We start from the raw sequence: 24,809 nt of genomic DNA, 5'->3' as shown, positions 1-24,809 counted from the left end.
TGGGCCCCACCCGGAGGGCCCGGAGCCCCTCCGGCCTTGGGCCCGCCCCTCCGTGCCCGGCCCGGCCCTGCCCTCCCCGTTCTTCCGCTCCCGGCCCCGCCCCTCAGCTCCCGGCCCCGCCCCTCCGCCGGCAGCCCCGCGGAGCTCTCCCTGAAGGGACAGGGTACCTCAGGGATATCCCGGGATACCTCAGGGTGCCCCAGGGTTCTCCCAGAGATACCGCAGGGGCTCCAGGGCTCCCCTCGAGGCCCGCGCCGTCGCGGCAGCGAGCGGGCCGATCTCCGCTAGCCTGGGCCCTGCAGCCCGGCAGGGCTGGCGGACACCCCGGCCGGTGGTACCTGTCTCCTGTCTCAGCCTCTGCAGCCACAACCCCACCAGCGCCTTTTCACTCCCCTGGAGCGCTCAGGCACCAGAGGCGGTCCCGCAGGGCTCGGGCACCTCAGTCCGGAGCTCCGTGCTGTTTGCCGGGCACTCCGCTGAGGGCTCTAGAGGTTGTCTGGAGTTTCCCGGCTGGTGCCGCTGGGCCCGGCCGCTCCGTGCCGTGACTGGAGTTCCCTCCGCCGAGTTCCCTCAGCGCTCCCCCCGCCGCCTCAGGGCCGGGCGGCTCCGTCCTGATAGGCTGCGCTGCTGCAAAAACATGATGTCAGCCAGAGTTTAAGTGCTATATATAGTGTGTGGACAAGACTACGGACTCCCTGGATCTGTCTTTGACCAAGAGGTAGCATGGTTTTAAAAAAAACCCCAAACACCAGAATAAATCCGCCCCCCCGCCGCCTTGTTTTGCAGCATACTGTCACCCGAACTGCTGACACCAGAGCCCTTTCCACTGCTTTGTATTGCAGAACACCTGGGACACTTGCTCCAGGCCTCTCACGACCGAAGTCACTAACTGCACCCCAGTGTAAAGGTCAGCTTTGCAGCTTTGGAAGGTCAGTCTATTTTTATTGCCTAAAAATACATTAAAAAAAAAAAAGCTTCTCAATTTACAGTCACTCAATTTACAGTGTGTTGTACTGAGTTTGTTTTTTCTTTTTTTCTTCTTCTCAAAGGTGGTATATTTTGTGGAATTGGAAGGAGCTGCAAAACAATTTAGGCTTAACCATTTTGGCCATCCCATGCATACCCTTATAAGTGTATTTTCCTGCAGGGTGTTCGTCCAATTACAGTGCATTTAGGGGAAGTCCAAAGGTCTTGATAGTCATGGAAACACTTCTACTCATTTCAAACTGAAGCTTTTTTATCATTTGGTAGCTTTTCTCCTTTATTTTCTCTTTCACTTGCTCCTTTCTCTGAAAATTTCAAGAAATCTGTTTGTTCTTCATTACAGTTAATGTTTTTTGGTATTGTTGAGAAAGGTTTTCATGTTGGTGCAGGTGAATATGTTAACTTGTGTGCCCTTGGCATATATTAGGGTTCCTAGACAGAATGGGGGAAGAAGGAAAAGCACCCCTGTGAGTGCAGTTCCCTCAAGATTCACCTCATCAAGGCTCATTCAGATAAGATTCAGATGTGATACTTACAATCTGAGTTACTTCACATGGCTATTTCCTGAGTGCCCAGTAGAATTCTCCCACTGTCCTGTGTCTTTTCCTGCCCCCTTATTCTTCACTCAGCTTGCTGCCCTGCATTTATATACAGAACAGACTTGCACCTAGCAGAACCCCGGCTCTCCTGGCATGCTGGCTGTTTCCTCTGAATTGATGTGTCCCAGAAAAGAAGATGATACAACTTAGGAATGGGAAACACAAGAAGCTTCAACAGTTATGGAAGTCATAGGAACAAAACCAACAGAGGTAATTGCAAGAGATGTGGACAATCTTTTTTCTAGGGCCCTCTGCAAGCTTCAGTAGCTTGGAGTGACTGCAGTTGGTCTGCCATAGAGCCTTGCACAAGTGTCTTTTCCTCCAGGCTTGCTGTTGTCCTGTCATATACTGCAAATGAGCTGGCATTTGGAAATTCCATGAGCTGCTTGCACAGTGCTCTCAGGAGAGCAAATAATGCCTATGTCGCCAAGTCCTTTGCATAAATAGTTATTCTAAAGTGCACGTTGAATCCTTTGAGAAAAGCAAAATAGGAACTAAAAGGGTATTATTGGAGGCAATTTCTCTCCTGTTACTAAGTTTTAAAATGTTTGATTTCTCTACAGAAACTCACACTACCCTTACTAGGTTGCACTGGCACATGTCCTCTACACTATGCATTAAGACAGACTTTGGAATGTACCCAGGTTCATGAAAAATAATTTTTTTTAGTGTCTTGGACAAAAACCATTAGGAAACAAGCCTGAGCCAGTTATTTTGACATCATTTGTGACTGTAGCTAGACCAGATGTCAACAGTGTAAAAAAAGGACTTGATTCACTACACACAAAAAAGTGTTCTAGGTACTGTGAAATCACTTAATAATTGAAACAGTATAATTTCATTGGCCTTCAATGCAACATATATATATATATATAGATATAACTGTTTCAAAGATAATGAATGTTGCAGGTCTCTTGATGAAGTGTGATCAGGAACAGAGCAGACTTCTCTAATCCTTTCTCCATTGGCATCATCTCTTATTGCTGGCCCATCCCTTACAGACTTTGGATCTGTGTTCATTTACCACATGTAAATTGAGCAGTTTTCCTCTGTATGGAAACCACACCTGCAAAAAATGAATGCACAAGTGCTACCTTTGAGCCTTGCACTTGTGTCTAGAACACAGCCAACACCAACTGAGCATTTGCTACACTGGCACCTAAGGGGTGGTTTTCACAATGCAGCTTGCATTACAATTAAGTTTTATCTTCAGTTTGCAGTTTCTCTGTGCGTGATTTTGATATACCACAGCAGGAAATGATCAATAATTGCTTCAAGATAAGAGTACATACAGTCATCAGGAAATAATTTTGCAGCATTTTCAAATGTTCTCATACCAGAATTCTTCAGTCCTTTTACATACACCTTCCTAGTGGTCCTCTTTTCTTGCCTCCTGTTTTGCAACACAGTGTTACAGAACACTTATCCTGGTAATGGTGTCAATACACTTTGGGGAGCTTTTCACTAGGTGTCACATCTCACTAATGTCAGATTGCTTACGCCTGTTCTAAAGGGTAAAAAGTACTCTAAGTTTCCACACTGGAAAGTGAATAAATTATAGGCTGGAATAAAAATGCCTATTTAAGCCAGAAATCATATGAGATGGAGGGGCTAGGACACAAACATATTTAGTTTGTCCTTACTAGTCTTTCATGTAAGGCACTGTTGGTTTGACCTTTCAAAGATTAACATTTTGGGTTTGTTTTCAATTCCGGTTTGGCCATTCTTTTACTGTGTGGCCTCAAACAATCAATGGTCCGACATGCATGGAAAGTTAATTTTTAATAGAGTTTAAATTTTAATAGAAAATTGTAAAATTCAATGCAAATATCTTTAAAGAGGACCAGATAAAATGTCATTTAAGGTAGCTTTTCACATAAGTGCTTAAGATACCTTTGACTGTGCTTTAGCTAACAGCATTATTTTGATATTAATAATCTGCAAACATGGGGACTTGGCAAACAAAAATAAGTATTTGAATTATATTCTTATACCATTTAATTTATTTAAGTGTAAAATTGATTCACATATCTTGGGCCAATTTTTATTGTAGAAAGAGAACATATCATACCAGTGTGCTGAACCACTACCAGCACTTCTATCTTCCCGTGAATTGTTCCATGTAACACTAGTGAGATATGCTGAGATTTAAGACTTCAGTGGACCTATTTCTGAATGAACTGTAGCAATGTCGTATCAAGCAGATCTATTTCCTCCTCAAAAATAAATATTCAGAGTGTCTCCTGCACACTCCATCTCCTTTGCTGTTCCTTCCTAAAATATCAAACTATACTGAGAATACCATGAATATTTTCCCAGTCCATTAAAATAATAATTCTTAAATCTTACCTAAATAGGCCTTTGATTTCAAATGGTAACCAACTGATTTTGCTTTTCTGTTCTATATATTTGACATCTGATTTTAAGCAAAGAAATAATTACATGATGTTATCTGAAAGCTAATACTGGGGACTGTAGTCCTACTCTGTAATCTTTCAGTGCAGGCAGGGTGCAGGGTGATTTGAATAGGCTAACATGGTGTAATATATTGCAGAAGGAAAATATTTATCCAAATGTATGACTACCACAAGCATTTGTTTTAAAAGATATTAAACATGAGCAGGAAGAACAAAGAAGATGAAAGAAGAGGGGTTTGCACTAGAGTGCTACAAAGCTGGAATTCAGACTGGCAAATCTTTTGCTATACAGCAAACAGAGCGCAACAACATTTACAGCTGAACCATCTCCAAATGCTGCTACCAGAAAATAAAAGTCCTTAGTGTTTATCTCATTGATATCATCAGGTCATTTTGATTATCCATGAATTTAAGTTTAGGATTACTGATGAGAAGTAGCTTGCCCATAACTGGGCAGTGGTTCCTATGTGAATATCCAGGACCTAAGAATTACTGCTGCATTTTGGGACAAACTGCTGCTGCTGTCCAGATTTTTTGAGTATTCTACCTCTGCACAAAGCACTGGCTGTCCGTTTCAGCTGGAGGAATTAGTGTCTCATACAATGGAACAGCTTTGATATTTTGCTTCTGAGGAAATTTGGGACTTCCTCTGAGGTACTGGCTTCCAAACTGACCATGTACTAACCTGACCGTGCAGGAGGCAGCTTCCCATAGCATGTCTGGACTGGGCCCCTTTTCACCTTGCTTGATATTCCCCTGTGCTGATATCACTCAAGCATTGCTGCTTACAGGACTTGAAAGCTGGTACAAAACAATCTTCTCTCCCTTGTTGGTCTCACAGTTGACAATGTTGGATATGCCTTTTACCAGCTCTGTTATGGTCTTACCGGTTTGTTAACTTTTGAAAGTCTCTGCAAACATTTAGGTGAGACTCAGTAAAGTAAGAGCTAAAATCCCTGCAGCCTTTCCCATGGAGGGTGCTCACACATCACTGCATGGCTCCCCCACAGGGCACTGGGCATGTACTAACTAGAATGTTGCCACAAGGAACAGTGCTGTGCATCATCCCTCCAGCAGGACTGCTGGTCCCAGAACCCAGAGCAGCTGCAAAACCCACAGACGTGCTGGGTCTAAACAAAGAATGCATTTAGAAGCCATGAAGGAGTCAAATTAGGAGCTGCTGAGAAAAGGTGAAGAAATGGAAACGGGTTGTCTGTGAAAGGATTTCTGAGATGAGATGAAAAAAAGCAGGAAAATTAGTTCACAATCCAAGTGAAAGGGCAAAGAAAAAAAGCCAGGGGCAAAGATGGAATTGAGATTGGCTGGAAAAGAAACTGATAAGTGTGTGAGAGAACGTTGTACAAGATTCCAATTAATCTTAGCTTCACATTATGAATTCTGTAATCAGGTCTAAAGTGCCTTACACTGAAGCACTTACAGGTCAATGGCTTTGCCTGCAAGCTCTTTGCTCCCTGTAAAGCAGAACAATAAAAACTTATCATATCTTGCTGATATAATTAAATTAATAATTTAGAAAAGCATCACAGCAATGGTCACAAAACATGGAAAACTCAATAAAGTTAATAATGTAATACTTTTATCAGATAAAACTTGCTAGTGTGCATCAGATAAAGCACTGACCCATGTCACTTGGATGGGGTGAAATGATTTTACTGAAGTCCTTTATCAATTTATGTGTGTTGTGCACTGCATAAGTGGAGACTCTCAGCAAAATAACAGGTTGTGTGTCATTTTCTCACAATACTGTCTGAAATTGTTATCAGGGAACCAATCTTAAATATTTTGTTTCAGATAAGCAAGGAAGTTAGTGGTTTTTTTGGTGGTGGTGGTGGTGGTTTGTTTTTTTGTTTTTTTTTTTTTTTTTTTTTTTTTTTTTTTTTTTTTTTTTAATCTATTTAAAGTGGGTACATATTTTGGTAGAAAGCTATGAGGCAAGGACTTCAGCTATTGTGTCAGAATAGAGATGCAAAACCAAAGCAGGTTTCTGTGTAGTCGACTTGCAAACCTTACTTGACTGATTAGCTACTGCCACCAGGTGGCTTGTTACAATCATTGACTGAAAACTGTAAAATGCGTCTTGCCTCTAGGTAAACGAGTATTTTTGTATAAATAGTGTTCCAAGTCTGAACTTTATGTGTGACATAAAAAAAATTCAAAAATTAATGTGATTAGTAAAGAAAATGCATACAGTAGAAGGAAATTCCTGAACATAAGGGGAATGCTTTAATCTAGTTTGTAAATTTACAGTAAGTTGGTAAAAGAGGTAAGTATGAAACAGTGACAAAGCTCAAGGGAAAAGAAATTATTAATTATGGAGAAAAATATCTAATCCTACATCGTGACTTTATAATCATTTGTTTTCTTTTAGATGGTAAGGATTGTTTCAATGACTCAGCATTCCCCTCTGTTGGTGATAACCGCCCCCACCATATACAAATTGGTTTGGTAGGAAGAATTCTTCATATCTAAGATAGAAATATTGTTGTTAATTCCCTAATACATCTTTAAATAAGACAATAATGCTGAAAAGCTTGAAAAACGCTGAAAGCTTGAAAAATCTTGAAATGCATAGTCTCATATGTGTAGTTCACGCAAGAGAGAGGTAAGTATTGGTGCCAGGACTGGTATCTTCAGAGAAAGCCTGGTATCCAGCATGTATTTAGCCAAATCCAAATGCACTTTTTCAAACAGATTTCACTATTTCAGAACAGGTAACATTAGTTACAAAAAATTCTTTTATCCAGTTATCCTCATCAAAACAATCTGGGTTGCAGGCTTTTTGCACATCACTTGATTTGAACTTCAATGATGTTTTATGGTGATAACCTTGCCAGTAGCATAGAGCTCAATGTCCATGTATGAAACTTGAGCAAAGTCTGACCTAAAATGCCAGAGTTTTGCTGAATAGTTAGCTTAATACCCTAAGAGGAAAGTTGATTAGAAGGAATCACATAGTAACATGGGTTCTCTTCAATGGCCTATTGTTCTCCATATAGCTTTGGGCTTAAAAAATAGAATAGCTATTAGTATAAACCTTGGACTGCACAATAATTAATTTTCAAAATTATATATATTTACTTAATTGCTTTCTTGGGTCTTAAGCAGGAGAAATTCCCCTTTATGTACTTGGAATGAAGTCTCCTCTACAAAATTCCTGTTGCTTTCAAAATTATAGCTTTCACTTACTTCCTTAACTGCCTATAATAAACCATGAAAAAAACCTCATCAGCTTCTTTTCATGTTAGATGTTGTGTCATTCATTTGCCACTTGACGTCCTCATCCTCTGACACAGGTCAATAGTAGGTTACACATCTTTATCTCTCTTCAGGCTTGCAGGAAGATTCAAGCTCACCCCCCAGCCCTCTCTATCTCATTTGGTTAAGCTAGAACCTCTGCTTTGTAATAAATACAGAATTGCTGTGAACATGCTAACAACAGTTGCAGTACACTTTACAAAGAAGATGCAGCTGTGGGCTTTTTATAGTTCATGTACCCTAATGCATTCTATTTACTTTATACTGGATATGATACTTAACAAATTAGCATGGAGAGCCCTTTCATAGAAACATTTTCATTAAGGCTGCAGAACTATTGATGTTATCATTTTTTTAAGGGGACTGGTATGTTTGAAAAGAGCCCTTCCAGACGGATTGATGATTGCCCATGCAGTGGTATGGGGACTTGTACTCAGTAGTTACAGAGTTGTGTTTTTTTTTTTTTTTTTTTTTTTTTTTTTTTTTCCTCCCTCTGGTTCTTGGTTCTCTTGGTGTTTTCTTGGTTTTCTTGCTTTACAGCTCTTTAGCAATAGCTAAGATCTTTTGAAATAAGAGAAGCTATACAGTGATAAGCAAAACAGTATTCCCTCCCTTACTCTCTTTACTTTTCACAGAAAAAAATATTTTTTTCTTCTTAAACTCTCATTACCAATTCCAACAGAATTGTAGCTTGCGTTTTCATCCCTTCTCGTGGGTCTTAATGAGGAAATTACTTCCATATATACCTATATATAATGTTTCAGACATATATACCCCATCCTGTCAATGAGCCAAGACCCTAAAATAGTATCTTAAAATATTTGTATATTAATTCCACTATACTCTGTGAAAGTTATGAACCTAAATATTGTCAAGAATGGCTAGGGGAAAATAGCCATATTTCACTTCAAGCTATTGCTTATGCATTATGTTTCTTCAGTTACTGAACATAGAGTGAGACCTCAGCTTCCCAGTGACTCCTATGAGCAAGATAATACAAAGATAAGCCAAATAATTTTTCTGATTAGGCAAATTAATCCCTTATTTTTTTCACATTAAATGTATTTTTTAATATGTTATCACAGGGTACCTCTAAAGGTCAATTCTGCTTTTATAGAAACTGAGAAAAGAGTGAAAACTAACAGAGCATTTCCTAGTCTGTTATATTTTTGTAGATAGTTAATTTTTTTTAGAAAATGTTACCCAGTTACTAGTATTAAGATCTCTAGAACTGCTCAGAACTACTAGTAAGCAACTGAATCACTAGAGCTCTCCAGTAAAGGTGTTTTTTTTTTTTTAACACAACACAATACTTCTATGCTGTGGGAGGGCAAAATTCACGTTGGATTTTTAAGTAATTGTCTTTTTGTGACACTTTGTGAGCAGTGGAGAACTTGGATTTAAACAATACAGAAGTCAGAGAAGCCTCTGTAAGCAAATGCAGTTTCTGCCAGCAAAGCCCCAGTTACAGCCAGTATTTGCTTTCTTGATAAGAAAGGCCTGATTTTGCAAGCTGTATATGTGACCACCTTTTGGCCCACGAATAGCACCGCTAATGGGCTCTGTAAGCTTTGACAAGGCCAATCTCTCAGCAAAACTCTAGTTGTTAACCCAGGACGGCCATCCATGCAGACGCCCGGCGTTGGGAGGCTTCGGGGAAATGAGTGCGCTAACACCTCCCAGCGCCCCGGTTTGGGGCTCCCGGCGGGCAGCCCTGGGGCGGGCTCTGGGGCGGGGGCAGCGCCCGGTCCGCGGCTCCGCTCCCGCCCTGCCCCGCCCCGCCTGTGCCGCCCCCGCAGCCTGAAAAGCGCCGCGGCGACAGGGGAGAGAGGCTGGGGCGGACCGAGGGGCTGCTTAGCTCAGCCCGCCTTCCCCTCACCCTTTTCTGCCGCAGCCGTGCCGGAGAGGAGTGGGGCTGCCTGGAGCAAGGGCGTGCGGCGCTGAGGAGCTGCTGTAGCCTTTGTGGTAGTTCAGCTGATGCCAGTGAGGGCTCAGAGTGGATACTGTAAGCTTTTTGGAAAGTGTATTTGCTTAATAGAATATCTGCAGCAGGTATGAAGCAAAGTAAAATCTGGTGGTGTTTTTAAAGCACCTTGTAGCTGCTGCCTTTCATGCAAGATTTCTGAATTGCTTTAGAGAAAACTCCTAAACCTGTGTGCCTTAATGAATAAAGGTAAGCTATGGCTTATTTTATCTGGAAGCCATGCTATGTTCCTCTGATTTTTTTTTTTTCTTCTTGTTACGTGAATATTAATTTATTATTTTGTTTTTGTTAGAGTGCATAGGAGATGGCTCTATGATCACTGTGACTGTAAATGGGCTCATGCTATAGTTGAAGTTACCTGTTGGGGTAACAAACTACATCTTTTTTGGGTTTTTCATGCAGATAAAAGTTTGCAAGGTTGGGACTTTGAAGACTATGCAGAGCAGCTGGCCAAGTAAAATCATTAAAGCAAACAAGTGAACAGGGTAAAATCCTTGCCTTCTGTTCATTCTTGGTGAGATATATGGAAAAAAGACAAAGTCACCATATATTAAAAAATGTTTCTTCTTCTGAAGTAAAACTTCTCATTGATAGGGAGTGAATACACGATGAGCTTTAAAATCATACTGCAAATTTGTGTTAACTCGTACTTGGAGAAAGAAAGTATCAAAAGTTGGTTGTAGGTTCCTGCAACCAGAAGATAACTGCACCAGAAGATAATTAAGTAATTACTTAGCGTGAAGCTCTTTGAGGTCTGGGGAAGTGTCTGATGAAGCAAAGGAAGCTGTAGGGTCAGTACTTCATTACAGCATCATGCATTTCAGCTGAAGTGTGGGGAAGCTCTTATAAAATACATGCCTGAGGTAAAGATGCTCTTCTAAACCTTACTTTTTGTATGTATACTGGTTTTTTTTTTTCAGACAAGCTTCCTGGATACCGTAAAGATTAATACAGTTAGATGCAAACCAAATAGAAGAGATTACAAAGTAATAAAAGTTGTTTTACTACAAGTAGAGAGCCACAGGCAGTTTTACTCAGACTGTGTCACTGTAACAGGACTGGCTGTAAGGTGAGTACCTACATTCACTGTTACAAAATATAATTTTGAAATACATATGCCCTTGAAATTCTCTTGCCTGGAGAGAACAAGATGCTGAGGTATGTATGTTTTTGTTGTTTTGTGTGTGTATTTTAAAAGTAATGAGTTTTTATGAATATGTTTTCTGTTCTTGCTTAATCCAGCTGTCATGATAGGACCACCTTTAACAGAGCAGAAGAGGCCAACCCAGGCTCTTTTTATAAATTCAGAGGGAGCGTGTCTCTTGGACAGCAAGACTGTCTGCTTTCACTTTGTAGGGGTTTATTTCTAAAGGAATGTGTCATGAACCCCTTATATTAGTATAAGTTACTCCCCTTCAGATGGCTCTTTCTTTTTCTGTATGCCCTCTTGTCTGATGGTGCTCAGGAGAAACTTCTGTCAATGGTAGTTTTTGTACCTTTGAGCTGACAGTATCTTTCCCTTGCCTGTTGTCTCATCTCCTCTTCCTCTCTGAAGTTATTTTTAGATTTCACACTATGCAGCTAATGAAACAGCTCAAAAAAGATAAGTTCTGTGAAGAGATCCTGAGTTGGAGTATGAACATTGTGCTCATGAGCTGTTAGGCTATCAGGGCTTTCTTAGCTGTTGGTACCTGCAGGGACTGTAAGAGTTGCTTTCAAAACAGAAAGAAGTAACTTACTGCTCTCCATTTATCCAAATCTCTTTCAGATTTTGGTCTTTTAAAAATTCTGTTTATCTCTATTTAGTCTTTTTCTTCTGCCAGCTTTTGAGTCAGTTGAATCTGATAAGAATATTTCTTGTTTCATTTTACATCCCTACCACATCCTCTGCTACTTAAAGCAGAATACTACCCTACTCTTTTTCTTGGCTCTGATATGCAGCCTTATCTTTTCTTGTCTTGAAGATTTCCCTGGTACATATGATTGCACTGAATCTTAATCTTTAGCTTTCTATAGTCATCTTTAACTTATGTGTAAAATCAATTAGATGTAAACTTTTGACACTTTGGAGAAGTGTTGGAACTAGAGGGAAATACTTCAATTAAATTTAAAGATAATGATCATAATGTTTTCTTGAATATTTGAGAGGAATTGAGTGTTGGGTTTTTATTTTTCTAGTTCTTAAAACCTAACTGTTCAACACATCTTACCTCTGATTTTCTTATGTTTAGTGGTGTAAGTTGCTGAGGAGCCCATATGTTGAAGTAAAAATATATATTTGCCTTGGAAAATGTGGATTTGCACATACGAGAACTTTGGAAGAGTTCACGTTGATGACTCCTATTGTATAAGACTAATGATGTGCCTTGTCTTCCTTTAACTGCTTTTTTGGTATCAAGAGTTCAGTCTGAAATGGCTCTGTGTGTTTATCTTCATGTCCATCCATGCTGTCAGGGAACTTCAAAACCTGATACTTCTTATCGCTGCAAAACAGGCATGGCCCTTCCAGAAGGCAGACCACCTTGGCTGGTCTATGTTCCACTAGAGCTGATAACTCACTTCTTGTGCCTAAGGATTGAAAGGAAGTTTATCTCTGTTCTCCTGGCCTTTTGGATGTGGAAACACTTTCTTTTGTTGGCTAAGGTGTTCTGTAAACCACAGTATAGCTGTAAGCCCTGCATGCTACTGAACAGCCAAACAATTGCCACAACTTTTATCAAAACAGTATTGTGGCAGGGCAAAACACTGTATGATGAAAGCTGAGGTTAGGGGTTCTTGTAACTGTTTTAGGGTCTGGGGTTCTACTATCCCATCTCTTTCATGCATGCTGTTCCCTTCACAAGAGTGTGACAAGCAATCCATTTGACTAATTGTCTAGAGGTCCAATATCCAAAAGAGAGAGTTCAAAGAAGAAGACTTGTGCTTATCTGCAACAAGCATGCATATTTCTTTGTCTAATTTTTCACACCAATTTCTCACTCTTGCAGGTATAAAATGTATTTCTGACATTTGGCAACTTTGTCTTCCCTGTGGAAAGAAGAACTTGTTACTGGGGAATTATTTGTCATATGTGAAGAAATAGACACGAGTTGTGGAAACAAAAGGCAGTCTGTAATGATGCAAAATTCAAAGCTATGATTAATAAAAGTTGATTTGATACTAGCTGTGTAGTTCCTCAATACGTCAACCTTTATATATCTGTGAAGCATGTTTTAAGATCCATGTCCTGTGCAGATGTTCGAAGAACTTAACTTTTGTTTGTTTGTTTGGGTTTTTTTGAGAGAGAGAGAGAGAGAGAACAGGAGAGGGATTGGCAAAAGATGTTTTAAAAGTGCTGTCAAAATGCATAGAGGGAAATAATCCACCCAGTGGGAAATAATCCCACCCAGAGGGATCCATTGACAACCTTAGATGGCCTGCAATATGGTATCTGAACGTTCTAAAAATGCTTGGCAGTTATCAGAAGCAGAAGCTACTCAGCAGCTGGAAGTGGTGTCTGCTCATGAATGCTTTTTTTAAGCATGGTTTTGTATTCCACCATTCAACTGATTTCTAAAAAGGAGTGGTGACCTGTAATGTAAATATTTATTGTGTTTAATTGCCTGTAAATTTTATTTTATACAGATGGGGCTGCCTGGTCTTGCTGTTTGGATGTTTGTTTGCCTCTATGCATCTGTGGTTGGCTATCCAAATGGAAAAGTAAGAGAAGCCTGTAGTAGCATGGTACCCTGTCATGGTAGCTCTCCTCAGCTGTCACCTGAGCACACCATTACAGTGAATGGGACTGAATTTAAACCAGGGGACATCATAGAAGGTATTGTGCCAGTTACAGCTGAAGAGTTTAATTTATTGTTTCTTTGTATTATATTATGTCTTTCCTCAGTTTTCTATGCTGGAATTATCTAGGCAGTTGAATTGTGTTTGGGTAATCCATTAACCATCATTCAGTACTTGTAAAACTAGCATCTGGTAGTCATTGCTGAAATACTTCCTTCTTCCTCTGGAATAGAGTTAAACTTCCTTTTATTTTTCTTCTTATTTAGTCCATCTGTCTGGACCAGATTTTGAAGGGTTTTTCATCCAAGCCCGGGATGCAGAGCACCTGGATCGCCCTGCAGTTGGTTCTTTTGTGTTAACTGACCGGAGGCGTTCCCAGCTGCTGACCTGTGGGCGTACCAAGGTACATCCAGTGCCTTAAAGGGTTTTGTTGGGCCCTGAGGGGCTTGTACTGAATGTCTGGAATAGGACAGAGCTAATCCATGTAATCTTATTCAAGTTCAGTGAGTCTCTGGGGAAACTGGTCCAGCTTGGAGTATAGAGGCATGACTCACTGCAGCTTTGCACTATTCTTATGAGCTGTTTAAACTATCCTGGTGACTGTTGGCAGGAAGATGCAGCATTTGTAACCTAGGTTTTACTTTTACACAATGAACATAATGTATTTTTAATATTAAAAGGAGAAGCCATTGCAGTATCTCTTCATCCTCTTATTGTCAAGAAGTAGAGCATTTCCTTACTAAGAAAAACTCACTATTTCTACATAAATGCTGTAGGAACCTCTGCCTCATTGCTTCTTCTGGATTGAAAGTCATTCCTTTTAGTCTTGAAGATTGTTAGTATGAGTGAGTTGCAGTGCTCACCTGAGCTGATCATGACTGACTGGGAAAAAGCCAGTTGCACTGAGGTTGTGCAGTGTCTCTGTAGGATTTAGCTGCAGCCTCTGCTGGCTCTATTTACATAACAAAATGTGTGTCCACTGTGTAACTCTTGAAATATGTGTGTTCTCAGAATTCAGCTGTCAGTCACACAAGTAAAGTGAAAAAGAAAGACATAAAAGTTTATTGGGTTGCTCCTGGAGATGCTCCGAAACGTGTACAGTTTCTGTAAGTAAACCTAATATCAATTCTGATTTATTAAAACGCAGACAAGATAGACCTGTACCATTGTCTGTGTCAAATATTGATCAGCAACTGAAAAGCCATTGGGCCCAATGGCCTCAAAAGTCAACACTCCTTACTTGCTGCAGTCTGTGTTAATGCAAACATTTGCTTTTTAGGATGAGTTGAAAGTTTGGTGGCTTTTTTTTTTTTTTTTTTTTTTTTTTTTTTTTTTTTTTTTTTTTTTGTTTTGTTTTGTTTTGTTGTTTTTTTTTTTTGTTTTTTTCCTCCCAGGGGGAGTATAAAGGGATTTGGAGACTAATTTCTTTAGTCCTTCTAGCTACCTTTTCACACGTGCAATATACACCATTGAGAACCTTTCTCTTTGTTGTACCTACCTAGCTTTTTGTGAACTACAGGATAAAAGCAATGCGACTTTTCTCTGAAGTTCTAATCTATGCCATAGGCATGAATGTTTCTTATACCCACTGCAGCATGTGGTATTATGTTTTAAAATTCTTTTTCTCCCGAGGTTTAAGGTATTTTCCTACTTCAATCCCTAAAATGGTAGCGGTCTCCATAAAGATGAGGGTTTTACAAATAATTCGTGTGAGCTATAGATTATTTTTCTATTTTTCCCCTTTTTAAAGTAACAGCCAACTATAAATGTATACAGTAATGACTCTGTGTGTATTGTGTTTTTAAAGAGCCACAGTTGTGAAGAAATACAGGATTTTCTGGGTAAAAATTCCGGGTCCCGTTGTTTCTCAGCCTGATGTGCTGTCCCCAACACCACCTTTGGATCCAACATCAGAGGCTATGTCAACTTCACACCCAGTTTCCTACATATCAAAGCCAGTAAGTGATGATAAAGCTTAATCAGGCTATCTTTAATGCTTGTGATGAATGGAATTTAATGAGATGACATTGATACAGCCCATTAACAGAAAAGGAGAGATGATGGATGAATAACTGATATCTGGGGCTAACAACATGACAGGTACCCTTAGCTGAGTTGCCTGAACTTTGAAGGGTCAAATGTTCTCATGCTGCACACAGGTCAGAAGATTAACAGAACATTTAAAAATTAATGATCAGAAAATATTGTGCATACTTGTCGCAAGAGATGGGAAAAGACTTAATCTGGTCTTGACTCATCACTTCCTATTTAGAAACTGCAGGCTCAGAAGCTTTCTTTTCTGAGTTCATCTGTGTTACTGACTTCTCTTACTGAGTTTTGAATGGATCGAACAAGCATTGCTATTTGATCCAGGATAACTGACTTACACATTGAGAAAATACACTGATTATATCAGTGAGTTTCTGCTTTAAAAAGCAAGCATAAAGCTGTAGTACCTTTCTTTTCATTCTCATATTACAGCTGATATTACCTGTCCAAATATTAAACTAGAGGAGGTTTTTTTTCTGAAGTTCTTACTGACTTTTCAAACTTATTCTATTGTAATACTTTTAAAGTGAAAATTCAACTCAAATTTAGCTTGGAATTTACCATTGTTTTACTTAGTAGTCCTAGAGTAATTGTCGACGTGGTTTAAGAGATTGGTGTGTAGACATAGATGATGTTGTTCTTTGTATGCTTTTTTTATACCATGGATAGAAAGTAGGAAGAGGATGGAAACTCTCATAGCTCACAATTTGTTTGCTTAATTGTTTAGTTTAGTGCATCAAGTTGTGGAATTACGAAGTTCTGCATTAGGAACCCTACAAACTGTGATCCTGGAAGTGCTTCCTGTTTTTTTCTATCCTTTCAACAAGAGGAGAGTTCAGTTTTTATTGAAATGAGTGGTCCAAGTGAAGGATATTTAGCATTTGCATTTTCCCATGACCAGTGGATGGTGAGTGTTCTATTTTGTTTTCCATAGTTGCTTTTGTGATGTTAGTAAAGTTGGAATGGAAATACATATGGAAAATGGAAATACTGTCAGATGTCACACAACATGTAACTTTCCCAAAGTGCAAAAATACAGGTTGTCTCTTGTAAGTGGATGTTCACTTTTAGCTCAGGACTGAATAACTGCAGTAGAATTTCCCTATGGATCTCTTATGGCAGAATTCAGCCTCTTGGACTGAAATTCCTGGTTAAATCAATTTTTATTTACCCATCCAAAAAATCTTACCTCTCAGAAGCTGAATTTTCATTCTGAAAACCATTTGTGTTTGATCCTTGAATGTTAGTCCTATACAGTCTTAAAAATGTTTGGAGATACTTCTTTCTAACTTACATTAAAGTGAAGGGATGATGCTGTTTACAAATGCATAATTTATAAGCTACTTGTTGCAAAAGGAAATGCTGTTTATATTCATATCCCTAGTGCAGGAACACTTTGTTCTTAACAATTTTTTTACAGCTGTGGATGAAAAAAAATTGTAACTGAAGTGGATTTTTAAATAGTTTTAGCATCCATCTGTCTTGTCTAGTTAATTTAGTAAATTCTAAATAATTCAAGAAACTTCTGATAATGTGGTTGCTACTCTGGGAGGGGAGTTTGAATCCTAATGTGTGTTTCTGTGTGTCATCTCTTTGACTGAATGTGTCTTTGAAAAATGGGAAATAACAGCTTGATAACTACAGAAATCTCTCAGGTCTTGCTGCCTTTATTAAATCAAAGACCTTTTGGAGACTGCCAGTAGTGTTTTTTATTGGGCTATAGATATTTCTCTTTTCAACTCTGCAGGGTGGTGATGATGCTTATCTCTGTGTTAATGAGGATCACCTCGTTCATGTGAGCACTGCCTGTCTGAAGAAGCGAAGTCATCCTCTCTTGGATTCAGAGGTATGTTTAAAAACAACTCAGACACTTTCACAGATGTACCTTTGAAGTAAGGCATGCTGCTGCTTTGTGCTTTTGTTTTGCACAGCAGATGTAAATACTGAGGTGGTATAGTAATTCTCTAAGGTAGTATTGGCTGGGCTCTTATTTCCTAGTAAATGTTAACTTTGGGAGTCTAAATTTAATTTGCAATGGTAGTCAAATGATGGGAACTTAGTCTGTTTAGAAACTTTGTGCTTATTATTAGTCTGTCCCTTTGCTAGAATTGCAGCTGTAACTGGTTTGTCCTGGGTTAAACATTGTTTACGGGCTGCAAAAACTAGTGATAACAAGTTCAAACCATAAGTTGCTATGTTGACTTACTGACATACCTCTTGCATGCCAATTTAGAAGGGATCCCTCTTCCCTGGATCATTCACTTTTTCACTTTTTTTTTTTTAATACATCAGTGGCACTCCTGTCTTTTGCAGGGTTACTTTTAAGCTAATTACTCTGTCAGTCTGAAAGCACTGGGTATTAAATATCTCCTGTTTTACAGAATCCCCTTGAAGACATTTCATGGAGGCTTGCAGATGGTATTCTTCAATGCTCTTTCAGAAGGAGTATTCATCTCCCTGCTTATAAAGGGAGATTTAATCTGGATAACAGTTACTACATCTTTCTGGCAGATGGGGAAGCTAGTGAAGGTAAACTTGACTTACATATGGTTGCTTTTCTTTTAACGGCTCCAAATGAGTTAGTAATCCTTATGTAAGATATGGCTTAGATGAGAATTGGTGTCTGAGCAAAGGTTTCCAAGTCTGAGGGCTTTAATTCAGTCACCTATACTGCTTCTCTGGATCATGGGTTTGCTTGTGGAAGTTACTGCAAATTTACTCATATATGTGTTGTATGCTCACTTGATGATAGGAACTGATAGCTTCCTGAGAACTGCCTGCATCTTTTTTATTCTAAATGGAGACTAGCCTCAAAGGGAATTATTCTTCATGTCTTGTGTATGTAGTGGAGAAAAAAAGGTACTTCCTGTAGCTAGGTGAGTTGCATTTTGTCCATGAAGTGTGCAGGATAGCTTAGATGATGTTAGATTCTTACCATATTGTGTGTTAGCTTGTGTGATTATGCACAGTGGTCACAAAAAGGCTTGAATTTGTGAATGAGGGGTGGACACACTTACAAGCACAGGGGCTTTCATTAGCAAGAAGTGAAAGGCTTTGTCACTGCCCAGGTGGACTCCTATACAAACATCGTCGTCAGCCCCTGGTCACCGATGGACCGTACAACGTCACTGGTCTTCCTCAGGATATCGGGGGCTCCCGGGCCCCACGGCTTATCAAGGCTCATGGTAAGCTACCGTTTCTACTTCTGTCTTCCAGTTCTAGACTTGCTGAGACTGGAGGGTTATTGCAGAGTTGGTATTCCCTCTTGTCTTTCTGACACTTACGTTGTATATTCTATTGGCTAGCAAGATGAAGTTATTAATTTTTCATTTCAAGAACAGTGTTGAAAGATTTTTTGCCCAGGAAAATGAACCCACTCTTGCCTTTTCCCTTAAATTTCTAATTGGGACTTGCTTCTCTCTTTCTTTCTTTCTTTCTTTCTTTCTTTCTCTATTTCAAGCTGTTGTAGTTGCATTTTTGGTTTAGTTCTATTTGAAATAAACTACTCAACTGGCAGTCTGGAGCCACTGAAGTTAATGGGAATTTTTTCTCCCACACTACTGGACTTTAATGCAGGTCTGTGATAGAACTGCTACTCATTCTTTGTTACACAGATTGTAGCAATATCATCTTTCATCCTCTGATGTCTGAGTTGGTGATAGAATGGTTTCTCTCATCAGTATGTACAGAGTGTATTAGCATGTGCGAAACATGCAGTAGAGAGAGCTGCTCTGTTGTGTTATGTGGGCTAAGTACAAATACCTTTTGCATGGATGTTTCTGTCCTCTAGCAAGATAAAGGCTATGAAGCTGTAGCCTAAACCAGGTGATATGTTTTTTATCATTGGTAAATTCTGACCATGTGCATGTGAACGAAACTATTACATGGTCTTGGAAGTTTATTCATGTGCACCTAAATTACCTATCATTTACCTTGTTGAGTTGGTTGTTTGTTTTTTCTATTTTCAGGAGCACTAATGTTTGTTGCTTGGATTACCACAGTTAGTATTGGTGTTATTGTCGCACGATTCTTCAAACCTGTCTGGTCTCATTCATTCCTACTTGGAAAGGAGTTGTGGTTTCAGGTGGGCAAAATCTCCACATATCTTCAGCTGTATTTTGAATCATTATTGCAAGCAGACTTATAAACCTGCTAGATCCAAGAAATAGACTAAACATGGTATGATTTAGATCTTTCTTTAATCTTATGAAGTGGAACAATTGAAAAATCAGAAGTTCACCTACTTTACCAGTAAAGTCTAAAGTGGGGATTAAGAACATCTTTTAACTGTAGATCTATTTAATGTCTTTTAATGATGTATTAAGAGAGCTGTAGAGTTTCTAAAAGCAAATTTAACTTTTCTAGGTGCATCGTATGCTTATGTTGACCACAGTCATGCTGACAAGCATTTCTTTTGTGTTGCCTTTTGTATACCGAGGAGGTTGGAGCCAGGTAAGTGTCTTGCTTGTTAACTCAAAGGTAAAGGTGGGACTAAGTGAATGAGGAAGTCCACTGACAACTAACATGTTATGATGATTTCTAAGCAAATTTCTGTGGAAGCTGTTCTTAAGTAGGCTGATTTCAAATCCTAGCAACACTCTAGAGGAATGTTGTCTCCTTTAAATTATAGCTGAAAACTTTCCATGTTTTCCTTCCTTCCTCTTTCTCCTAAATAAATTCCTTGCTCATAGTATCTTTGTCCTATTTTGGTCTTACTGTTTCCTTAGAGAATATGCATTTGGGAGGGGAGTAAGGGTGTGATGGCTGACATTAGCATGGTAAACCTGCTGAGGATAAGTGTTTTTGTTAACTTAGACATAACTGCATCCAGTGATCAGCTTAGTCTGGAGCAGTAACCAGATAGAGATTGTATACCTGTTGCTATCACCTGTATTCTATTTGATGTAGGGAGACATCAAAAGTTGGAAAGTCTAGGGAGTGTCTGAATTCAAGGTGGGAGAATATGGTCACAAGTGTGAACTAGGGAAATTGAATAAAATGTTTAAGGGTGAGAGAGAAGACCTGTGCTGGGATGAGTTATAAAATAGGCTTGTGCTGAAGACACAGGATTGAGTCTGGAGAGCTTGGACTATGGCTTCTATATTCATATTAGTCTGCTCTTCAGCTGTCAGACTTTCTCAATAAAGCCAAAAGGTGGGACAAACCCTGAGCAGACATACCAGTGTGTCTGCTCCCGAGGCAAACAATCTCCATCTGGGTGCAGGGCAGCTTATTGTGTCCTGTTGCCTCTGCCAGTGCTGCTCCACTGTAACTTACTAATACAAGAATAAATAAAGCTTGCAAATTTTTGTTGTCTTTTCTGTCTGCTTATATAGATATTTTATTTAAGAAAAATGTCCTCTGTTTAGCAAGCAGGTTTTCATCCTTATCTTGGCTGTGCTGTGATGGCTTTGACAATCTTTCAACCACTTATGGCAGGTTTCAGACCATCTCGTCACGCACCGAGGTACAACTGACTCATTAAATTACAGCCACAGGAATTCAATGTGACTGTTTCCTTAAACATTCTTTTGACAATGGAAGCTTTTTACAGCTTGAAAGTAGGCAACAAATGTTCTTTGATTTCTGCCCTGTTCTCTCAACTATGTAATCAATAAAACGTGTTTCATTGTTTTGTAGGAGGCAATTGTTTAACTGGTTTCACTGGAGTACTGGTACAACAGCTAGAATATTGGCTGGTGAGTAGAAGTGATAGTTGTAACTCCCGTTTAACTGATTTAAAGGAGCTTTGTCCTTCATCTGGGCTGTTGCTCTTCTAAAACTTCTATGGACATGCAGTCCAGGCATGTCTGAAGATTCTTTTTCTTGGCCATTTTTCTGTGAGTTTCAAGGGGCCATTGGATACAACTTAGAAAAAGTGACTTTAAAACCAAAGGAAATCAGTGACAAATCTGAAATTCCTCTGTAATGCGGACCTATCGTTATCTTCATAATTTCTTTTTGCCTTGGAAGATATGAGAATAATGTTCTGCTGTAGCATAGTTCAGTGTTGTTGAATGGGAGACAGAAATTTCGCTTATAGATCCAGAAGCTGGGTTTAGCTCTAGTGATAGAAGCAAGCTTCCACAGGAACCTTAAGCACTGATATTGTGGTGACTGGTCTTGTTGATACACACAAATGCTGGTGTTTGTGTGGCTGGAATGTGATAGGGCACTAAGCAGGTTGAAAACCATCTCAGCCTTTTTGTTTTCTTCCTGTCTTGGTGGTAGGCCTTCAGACTACCATAAAACCTGAAAACAATCCCATCCAAACAACCCTCTATCTCGCCCCAAAAAACCCTCAACAACTTTCAGCTGTTTGAACTTCTTCAACCTTGTTCCTCAAGCAGTTTTATGTAACTCATAGGAAATGTATTTACAAAAGCATTGAGAGCATTTTTAAAGCACATTGACTCATCATTCTTACTATTTTTTATCTTGTGTTTACTGAATAGTTGTGACTATGTTCTTGGGAATGGATCTGCCAGCACTTGACCTGCCAGACCCGTGGGACACCTATGCAATGATTGGCTTTGTAGCTTGGCATGTTGGTACTGATGTTCTTCTGGAAATACACAGCTACTGTCTTGTTCGTAAAGGTACAAACCCAGCAAAACTCCTCTTGTCCCCTTCCTTGCTGAGCATAAAACCAGTATGGATTGAATTTCAGGAGGTATTCTTTGGCCTCTAACTTGGAAGCTGAAAGGGAGTAACTCTTAAGTAATAGTGTCCTATCTTCTGTAGACAGATAAATATGGAAGAAAACAGTTTTTAAGACAAAAATGTTCTAGAAGAGTGTGGTTTGTGCCATTTAAAATAGTAGCTTCTCATTTCTTAAGCCACATTCATAGGGGACTGAAATGTGCAGACTGAAATGTGTAAATATTTTCTGAGACTATTATTTTTTGTCATAATTTTGATCTCAGGCGGGTATGTTGAATCCAGATTAATTCATGCAAATTTAATCTGCATTTAGCTCTTGACAAATTGCTGTTGTTGCAGGAGCAAGCTTGAATGCTTGCCATTTTGACTGATTGGGGAAGCAACGTGAAATCCTGACTCCAATATGTCTAGGGAAGAGTTGGGTAGTAACTTCATTAGAAATTATCTTCACTGGCTGGTGTCGCAGAGAGGAGGTGACTGCACATGTGAATGACCTGGGTCTAAGGCTGTGATGAGACAGCTGCAGAATTGAAGCGTGATTAATTAAGAGTCTGTGTAAAGTAGCATGTGGAGAAGGAGTGATTATAAAAGATGTGAATTTAAATTTAACTGCAGTAATTACTTCCTAGAAATAGAGAAATTAACCTGAAATGTTTGGACAATGAGTGTTCTTATGTTGGCTAATGAAAATACTTCTTAATGAAATCCAGTTATCTCAAAATATAGAAGGAAAAGGTGATAGCTTAAAACCCAGTGTTTTGATTATTCAGTCTAGCAAAGTGTTTTTGCTTCAATATTCAGAATTTACTTTTTGTAGGTCAGATCCAGAATAATTTTTCATTTGTGCTGTGAGTGTGATAGTAGCAAGTCATGAAATGTCAAATGAGACTTCCAAGTCCTTTTCAGATTTGATGCTGTGTAAGACTTAGTCACAGGATCAAGATTTCTGCAATATAAAAATTAAACCCCCCTTCCTCTTAAGGGCAGACTTGACTTCTGCTTTTCTTCCCATGAACAGCTGAAGTGATAGAGGATGACAGAGTACAGATACTGCAGTCACTTACATCTGCAGAAGCAGAGGTGAGTCACAATTTGGTAACTAACTACTCTGAAATGGGGTGATTCTTTGTTTAAACCAATAAAAAGACTGACTGTTCAATGACTTTTCTTCCCCTTTTCTTGCAGGGTCGTCTGTTTAAACAGATTGTGTTAACCGTCTATGTCTGTGGAAACATAGTATTCCTTGTTGCCTTCCTGATAGCAATCAACCAAGTATGAAAAAAGTATTTGAGGATTTACTGACAAAATACTGTGCTGTTGAAAAATCTGCAAGGAATACTTTTCATTACAACTTCTTTCTCAACATGTCCCTGAAAATGTAATTGAAGAGTAACAGCATGTCATGCTCAGTGTTAGGGAGATTGGGAATTCAAATCTAGAGAGAAATACTGCTGTCTTTTGATGGGGCTTTTAATGGGAACCTTTGCCTGAGTAAGGAATGAAATCTGTATTTTTTTAAGCACACTAGTTAACTTGATTAGGTTTATAGGTTAAGACTGAGAAGGTGTGCTGAAAATGTTATTTTGATAGTCAGTTCCCTAAACCTCTTGTGAATATTATTGGGGGAACTGGTAAGACATGACTGATCTGGATCAGTCTGTCCCCCTTACTGTGTTCTAATGATATGTGATGTGCCAGCTTCCTGCTCTTGACAGTCTTGTCAACCAACAACCAAACAAACCACGGAACTTGATGAAAAACTGTCACAAATACAGGTTGATGCATGTGCTAAATAGATAAAAATAATGGAAAAAGCACTGTCTGCTCTAAGAGCAGTGTACTTACACAACAAGTAAAGAAGTTTGGGAATTTTGGTCCTTTAGTAAAACCAGCATTTGCCTCATTCAAAATACTCTTGTCTCATCCCTCTTGGTGCCTCTAAATCATAAAGATAAAACATGTTTGCAATATAAATGCATTAAAACTTATTCGAACTTGCGCAAAACTCAAACCGAGAAGAACCTAGCTGTGTTTAAGGATTTGTCTTTGGTTGCTTTGAATTACTTGATTGTGAGAATAAGATAGATTCATGCCAATTGATGCTTTAGTTGGAGTGAAAATACTTGCTCTGGAATGCTGCAGTTGTATTTGTGCTATTGAGCAAAATGTAGATTGGGAGCTAGGTAGACTTCAAGGAAAGCAGCTTCTGTTAGTGTTAAGTGAGAGCCCTTTGAACTGGCATATCTAGAAGACAAAACTATAAGAATTCTATAACAATTCTATTCTGCAAGAATATTGGAAGGCAATTTTTTAGTCAACAAAAGTTTCTCATGTATGAACTAGGTACCAAGACTAGAAAGAGACTCCGTTGTTTAACTTTTTTGGTTCGTTTGCCTTAGTATGGAAGGATACTCTTGAAAGGGCATTTTGGAAATGAAACCCTAATATGCTGTGCAGTTAGTGTTTTGCAGTCGTGTTATGTTGCTCTAAACAGTCTGCTCCCACACATTTTCATTTTTCTTACTGGAAGGTATTGATTTTAAGTTGTAACAATTCAAAAACTATTTTTAAGCTAGGGCTACTAAGGCAGCAGGGGATGAAGGTATTGGGAGTATTGGACAGAATAATGAGTAGTGAGGCATGACTTGGTATAGGCTTTTACAGGAGCATCTCTACAAGTGTGGCCAGCTCTAAAACACTTGTAGGTGTGGGTCAGCTGTACAAGTTCTCTGCAGTTACCAAAGCTGTCTGGTTCTGGCTCTTCTTCCACCTTCCCAAGCCCATAGTGCAGCCTGTTGCATGGACAGGTAATATGCAGGAAGCTATATGTTTGTAGTCAGTGATCTTTTTGGCTGCTCAGATATCTGATTTAGCCATAAGGGTGTTTATGGAGCTGGGATTAATCCCTTTGTCAACAGCAGCTGACTGTGAGTCCAAGTTGAATCATCTCCCTTAGAAAAGTCATGTGCAAATTGGGAAAGGGGACTACAAAGAAATGAATTAAAACCCAGGCTGAAGGACAAGAAGCATGGGGCCAACTGTGTGGGTGTGGGGTTTTTT

General features: G+C 39.3%; 1 protein-coding gene across 5 annotated transcripts; it reads left to right on the top strand.

The window, feature by feature from the left end:
- Window positions 1–618: 618 nt before the first annotated feature.
- FRRS1 (ferric chelate reductase 1) lies at window positions 619–23,659 on the top strand. Of its 5 annotated transcripts, XM_083867814.1 has the most exons (19): window positions 620–718; window positions 843–929; window positions 1,639–1,793; window positions 10,181–10,329; window positions 12,885–13,074; window positions 13,304–13,440; window positions 14,049–14,143; window positions 14,845–14,995; window positions 15,814–15,993; window positions 16,834–16,932; window positions 17,468–17,615; window positions 18,155–18,271; window positions 19,055–19,170; window positions 19,452–19,538; window positions 20,456–20,553; window positions 20,727–20,785; window positions 21,542–21,685; window positions 22,768–22,829; window positions 22,935–23,659. In XM_083867814.1, the coding sequence occupies exons 5-19, from the start codon at window positions 12,885–12,887 to the stop codon at window positions 23,025–23,027; spliced, it is 1,776 nt and encodes a 591-aa protein (XP_083723940.1). In that variant the 5' UTR covers window positions 620–718; window positions 843–929; window positions 1,639–1,793; window positions 10,181–10,329; the 3' UTR covers window positions 23,028–23,659. The 5 variants fall into 5 exon arrangements, with proteins under 5 accessions (XP_083723938.1, XP_083723940.1, XP_083723941.1 ...); XM_083867812.1 differs by lacking the exon at window positions 10,181–10,329 and having other exon boundaries at window positions 619–718; XM_083867815.1 differs by lacking the exon at window positions 1,639–1,793.
- Window positions 23,660–24,809: the final 1,150 nt, after the last annotated feature.

The sequence above is a fragment of the Zosterops lateralis genome (assembly GCF_965231275.1).
Source record: "Zosterops lateralis genome assembly, chromosome: 9".
Classification (NCBI taxonomy): domain Eukaryota; kingdom Metazoa; phylum Chordata; class Aves; order Passeriformes; family Zosteropidae; genus Zosterops; species Zosterops lateralis.
The sequence above is the reverse complement of the archived record's forward strand: the minus strand, read 5'-3'. Positions and strand labels throughout refer to the sequence as shown.

Excerpts from the sequence above, each read along its gene's own strand:
- FRRS1 (XM_083867812.1), top strand. The coding sequence starts at position 1,764 with ATGGAAGTCATAGGAACAAAACCAACAGAG. Across the intron at positions 14,144-14,844 it reads CCGAAACGTGTACAGTTTCT|AGCCACAGTTGTGAAGAAAT; the intron begins GTAAGTAAACCT and ends GTGTTTTTAAAG. Across the intron at positions 15,994-16,833 it reads TTTCCCATGACCAGTGGATG|GGTGGTGATGATGCTTATCT; the intron begins GTGAGTGTTCTA and ends TCAACTCTGCAG.